Genomic DNA, 6,234 nt, shown 5'->3' on the forward strand with positions numbered 1-6,234 from the left:
TTCCTCCCACCCTCCATCCCTCCTTACTCCTTTCCTTCCTTCCTTCCTTCCTTCCTTCCTTTCCTTCCTTCCTTGCTTCCTTTCCTTCCTCTTTTCCTCCCTCCCTCCCTTCTTCCTTCTTTCCTTTCTTCCTTTCCTTCTCTCCTTACTTCCTCCCTCCTGTCCTTCCTTCCTTCCCTCCTTACTCCTTTCCTTTCCTTCCTTCCTTGACCTGAGGATAACAGGAGCGTTAACTAATAAAAGTTGTTTTGTTTTTTCTACCCCAGTGAACAGTAAAGCCTCACTTTCCATAAACCACAATACTCTACTGTGCAGCCTGACCTTCGCTTTACAACTGCTATTTGAATTTGGATGTGACGGCTGAAAGGAAGAAAGGAGGGATGGATGGAGGGAGGGAAGGATGGATGGGATTTTTTTGGCACATGCAATAGGTACGCATAGAGGTACGCATCTCTTCATCTGCAGCTCATTTGCAAAAACCTTTGCCTACATTTGAATTTTGAAGCTTAATGTCATGCAGCTATTTGTATTTCGCCGATGTTAAAACTCACACCAGCCGACGTAGCAGTGATTATAAATTAACGTCAGGAAATGATTCAAATCTGCACCTGCACAGCCAGGTTTGGTGTCTTCGGGGTCGTTACGGAAACGTAGACGCTGATGATGACGATGTGCGATACGCTGGTGCCTATCCCGACCATGAAGGCCCAGGCCAGAGACAGAGGCAGCACCGTGTACACGCTCACAGAGAGGAAGAGGAAGAACGCTACCTGGATAAGAAGAAGAAGAAGAAGAAGAAGGGAGGTTACAAAAAGTTTGGAGAATGGTTTCTTTAACCCTCCTGTTGTCCTCAGGTGAAGGAAGAAAGGAAGGAAGGAAGGAAGGAGGGGAGTAAGGAGGGAGGGAGGGTGGGAGGAATGAAGGAAAAGAGGAACGAGGGAGGGAAGGAAGGAAGGAAAGAAGGAAGGACAGGAGGGAGGAAGTAAGGAGAGAAGGAAAGAAAGGAAGGAAGGAAGGAGGGGAGTAAGGAGGGAGGGAGGGAGGAAAAGAGGAAGGAAGTAAGGAAAGACGGAAGGAAGGAAGGAAGGAAGGAAGGAAGGAAGGAAGGAAGGAAGGAAGGGAAGGAGTAAGAAGGGAGGGAGGAAGGAAAAGAGGAGGGGAAGGAAGGAAGGAAGCAAGGAAGGATGGATGGAATGAAGTGAGGAAAGAAGTATGGAAGGAGGAGGGAGCAAAGAAAGAGAGAAGGAGGGGAAGAATGAAGGAAAAATTAAAGAGAGAGGAAGGAAGGAAGGAAGGAAGGAAGGAAGGAAGGAAGGAAGGAAGGAAGGAACAGTCAAAAGAGAGATGGGGTCAATCTGACCCGGGAGGACGACAGGACAGGAGGATTAAAAAAGTGAATCCCATCGTTTCTTTCTCACCTGCTCCCACGTTGAGACGGGACCTTCTGAGAAGATGAAGACTATGGCGGTGATGTAGAGCGTCCCCCAGACGAAGAGGGCCAGGGCTCCTCCGCAGCGCCTCATGGTGGGCAGCCAGGGCAGGCTGACCAGCAGGGCGGCGCTCAGACACAGAACCACACACAACACCGACAGAGCGTCTACGTGGAGTTTCTGTCGGTGAAGACATGAAAGAAAAAAAGGACTTAAAAATGTGTCTGTATTAATACAATGAGGTTGTAGCCTAGGAGTCTTTCTCTCTCTCTTTCTCTTTCTCTTGCTTCCTCTCTCTCTCTTTCTATCTCTCTCTCTCCCTTTTTCTCTCTCACTCTTTCTCCCCCTTTTTCTCTCTCTTTCTATCTCTCTCGCTCCCTTTTTCTCTCTCTCTCACTCATTCTTTCTCTCTCTCTCCCTTTTTCTCTCTCTCACTCTTTCTCCCTCTTTTTCTCTCTCTTTCTATCTCTATCTCTCTCTTTCTCTTTTTCTCTCTCTTTCTTTCTTTCTCACTCTCTTTCTCACTCTCTCTCTTTCTTTCTTTCTCTCTCTCTCCCTTTTTCTCCCTCATTTTTCGAGTGTACTTTATTATAAGTTGACATGCTTTACAGTTATCTTACATGTGTGTAAAGACTATGTGCAGCTGTTAAAAGGGGAAAATGTACACGTACCTGTCATGTTGAGAAAAACTCAATAAAAATTAAGTTATAAAAAAAAAGTGTCTGTATTGATTAAATGTTGAATAGTGAAGGCTGTAAAATGAGTCCACGTGTTAAATATTCTGACTGAAGCTTATAGAAAGCTCATTAAGAGGCAGAACCAGAGGAGAGGAAGCTCTTTACATTGATATACATTCACACATCCTCACTCTGCTTCATCCTAGCTCACCTCAGCTGTTCACTAGATCCAAAAAGCACCTGTTAACACCAGAGTAAAGGCTGAAATCCAAATGACTTTATTCATCAGAGATCAGAGCCAGGCAGGTGCAAGTAGTCGTTTTCTCTTAACCCTCCTGTTGTCCTCAAGTCAAGGAGGGAAGTTAGGAAGGGAGGAAGAAGGAAGGAAAGGAGAAAGAAAGGGAGAAAGAAGGAAGGAGAAGAGGAAAGGAGGGAGGGAGGAAGGAGGGAAGGAAGGAAGGAAAGGAAGGAAAGGAAGGAGGGCAGGAAGGAAGGAAGGAAGGGAGGAAGGAAGGAAGGGAGGGAGGAAGGAGGGAGGAAAGGATGGAAGGGAGGGAGGAAGGGAGGAATGAAGGAAGGGAGGAAGGAAGGCAGGAAGGGAGGAAAGAAAGGACAGTCAAAACAGATGGGGCCAATTTGACCCGGGAGGACGACAGGAGGGTTAAAGGATTATTGATTTTGAATGAATGTTGGTATAAATGTTCAATGCACTAACGAAAGCACACAACAGCTACATAAATCATCTTTAAATGAATATACTACCTAAGATACTAGAATATTTAAAACAATCAGTAATGGACTTGAATATATCTATAAATAAATAATATGACCCTGTTGTACTTAATCTGGTAATTATTGTCTTGATTAATCATTTTAAGTCATTTTGAGTATAAGTATAAAACTGAAGTGAAATATGCCCGTTGCAACTTCACAGAGTCAAAGACGATGTTTTTAGACGTTTATCTGACAGCCCAAAAGATAATAAATATATATTATATATTATATTAAATATAATAAAGCTGTGATTAACGAAAGCTGAAAACAACATGTCATGTTTGCTGTGGCTCAGGAGGTAGAGCGGTCGTCCTCCAATTGGAAGGTTCGATTCCCGGCTCCTCCAGTCTACATGTCGATGTGTCCTTGGGCAAGACACTTAACCCCAAATTGCTCCCGTACGCCAACAGTGTATGTGAATGAATGATTAATGTATGAATGTGAATGAATGGTTCCTCCTGATGTGCAGGTTGGTACCCTGCATGGTAGCTGCTGCCATCAGTGTATGAATGTGTGTGAATGAGTGAATGACATGTAAAGCGCTTTGAGGGGTCGTAAAGACTAGAAAGGTGCTACATAAGTACAGTCCATTTACCAAAACATATAATAGATTAATTGAGAAACAGAAACAAATGAAGAATGAATAGATGATCCACATCTGCATGTATTCATCAGACTAAAAAAAGATGATTCTCTCTCTCTCTCCCTCTTCCTCTCTCTCTCTCTCACCTCTCCCATGGTGCAGAGCAGGACGATGATGGCCACACAGAAGGCCAGAGACAGCACCAGCCCAGACAGCATGGCCGGCGTCTCCTCCACGCACTGCAGGAACGCCCTGTGGACCGCCTGAAAGCAGCAGCACACGTCCTCCATCACGCTACGCTGGGACCGGTTGCTCCGCTTGTCCTCGTCCTCCTCTTCCTCCTCTTCCTCCTCCCCTTCCTCGTCCCATTCCTCATTTATGCTGTCGCCCGTTTGGGAGACGTACGAAACATCCGTGAGCGAGTGCGACCTGCCTCCAGGCGACTCCTCTGAGTTCAGTTTAACATTTGAGTCTCGTCTCACGTCGTCTGGACAACTTTTAATGGTTTTGTTAGACTGGGAGGTTTCTAAACTGGGCTCCGAGAGGTTGACGGGACGGATACGGTGCGTCTTTTCCAAGGAGCTTTCATCGATATCGTTCAAATCTCCGTCACAGACGTCGTCGCTGAAACTAGTGCAGACATAATCAGGTCTGGATTTGGAGCCGCTGTTGTCCGAGTGGCTGCAGCCGTTAATATGACACGAGGTATGACTGTCAGTTTGTAGCCTGTTAGAGGATGATTTTACCTGGGCAGCTTCATCATCATCATCATCATCATCATCATCGTCATCTTCAGACTGCTGGGGCACACCTGTTCCCTTCAGCAAAGAATTGACCTTAAGAGGTTTTGGGGTCTGAGCTGTTTTCGCCACACCTACCTCCACAGCGACCTGAGATTCACCCGGTCCCGATTGCGAAATGTTGACGTCACCCTTTCCTGTTGTTTGCCGCGAATCTGCCGAGGTGTGACTGAAGACGTCGAGTTCAATGATACCACCGCCTCCTCCTGTGATTTTACCCTCGCCGTCTTTGCCGGAGAGGATCACGATGTCAGGCACCACCTGGGACGCCTCTCCTCTTCCTCCTCCTCCTCCTCTTCCCCCTCCTGCTCCAGGCCCTCGCTCCTTTTCCTGTAAACCCAGAGACTCGTCTGGCATCGTGACCTCGCCGTCTATCCACTTGTCACTTTAGCTTTCCTCTGGCTGCCCGCGTCTCTCTCTGTCAGCTCGTCTACATGATAAATACAAAACCAGACGAGTGTTTGCTTCTTCTTCGTCTTCGTCTTCCCTATCAGATGTTATTCATGTGTATGTGCAGAAAAGGATAGCTTCAGTGTCCGTGGTCAAGACAAAATAAATCTAATAAATATATTTATATTATATTTAAGTTGAGATAGTTCCAAAAAGAGTCCAGCTCTTTAAAAAAAAAAAAAAAGTTTCCCCTCAAAACTAAAAATAAAAAATGATGACGTTTTCTCTGAGGTCATGTAGATCCCTTAAGGTCCCAAAAATCACAGTGTATTCTCTTCAGACGAATGCTGATCCATCCAGCCGGGTTGCCGAGGAAACGCCCTGCCAAAAACAGAAAAAAAAGGATAAACAATTACAATAGTAACCACAGGGAGTGATATCCACTATGGAAAAAAGGCACCTGAACCACAGTTTACCATTGATCAGAACTATATAATGGATATTTTGTACATATGACTGCCCTCCTACAGCTAATAATACCTATATTTAAGAGGAGATGGACACCTGTTACTCTCTACATTGGTTAAGACTTCTATCTTTATGTGATGTATGGACCTATATGATGTCTATTTTGACCCTATGCAGCATTATTTTATCTGTATGAAGCCCAATCTCAAGGTGGTTTTGTTCTGTACAGTTAAAATGACCCATTAATGTGTATGAATGGCAATAAAGTTAAAAAGAAAAGTATTAAACAAAGCTGAAATATAAATATCTCCTACTTAACTTTTATTTTTGTCAGCTGACAGACAGAGACAGCTGCTTGCCTCTGTAGTCAGTGTGTTGCTTTAATGCCATTTTAATGACAAAGTCGGAGTCATTTCCCCATTATGCAACAAAAAAACTTGTTAGTCTAGCTGCAGGCTCTTCCACAGCTACACACACACACACACACACACAGAGTCATGGACAACACATGTACACATTGTTCAGGTGTGTACAGGAATGACATGCCAGCGACGCACCCAGACGCGCGTTAAAAACAAATTTCCCAGTCACCACCTACACCTATACTGGTTTATGCTGCTCTTCCTCTCTCTGTGGTGATCCTCTTTTTTGCTTCTTCTTCTTCTTCTTCCCTGTCATCTGACTGACGAAAAAAAACAACTGTTTCCTATAATCTCACGCTCCACTGTCACTATAATCTCCATAATAATCTGCCTCTTGTGCTACAGGTAGAAATCTGATTCAACAGCTAATTCATGCAGAGATTAATCAGTAATTGATCTGATTCATTCGTGTGGTAACTATCTGGTTTTGTTTCGACACTTTTCATGACACTATACGTAGCAATGATAGTACATTTATTGTTCTCATGTCTGTGTGAACTGCTGTTTCAATCAGCCGGTGTCTTTTTGTTTCTCATGTCGGCTGGTTTCACTACTCTGTTCTGCATTTTGGAAAATGAAGACGGGGGTTTTCCAAATAAACCAAGACAATACTGAGTTAACTGTCAAGTTTCTGCAGTGATTAAAGTATTAGAGATGCACTTATCATGAAAGGCTTCCACCAATTTAAAG

The 6,234-nt window shown here is 44.4% G+C and overlaps 1 protein-coding gene across 1 annotated transcript in view; it reads right to left on the reverse strand.

Moving 5' to 3' along the window:
* The window catches only part of LOC128383531 (adenylate cyclase type 4-like), a 28,478-nt gene extending 23,857 nt beyond the window's left edge, over positions 1 to 4,621 (reverse strand). The window contains exons 1-3 of the mRNA XM_053343140.1: positions 3,611 to 4,621; positions 1,419 to 1,610; positions 609 to 770 (exon numbers count right to left, since the gene is read on the reverse strand). Of these exons, the coding sequence (XP_053199115.1) occupies positions 609 to 770; positions 1,419 to 1,610; positions 3,611 to 4,621 (1,365 nt within the window). The remainder of the gene's footprint in view (positions 1 to 608; positions 771 to 1,418; positions 1,611 to 3,610) is intronic.
* Positions 4,622 to 6,234: the final 1,613 nt, after the last annotated feature.

This window comes from Scomber japonicus, chromosome 22, assembly GCF_027409825.1.
Source record: "Scomber japonicus isolate fScoJap1 chromosome 22, fScoJap1.pri, whole genome shotgun sequence".
Taxonomy (NCBI): domain Eukaryota; kingdom Metazoa; phylum Chordata; class Actinopteri; order Scombriformes; family Scombridae; genus Scomber; species Scomber japonicus.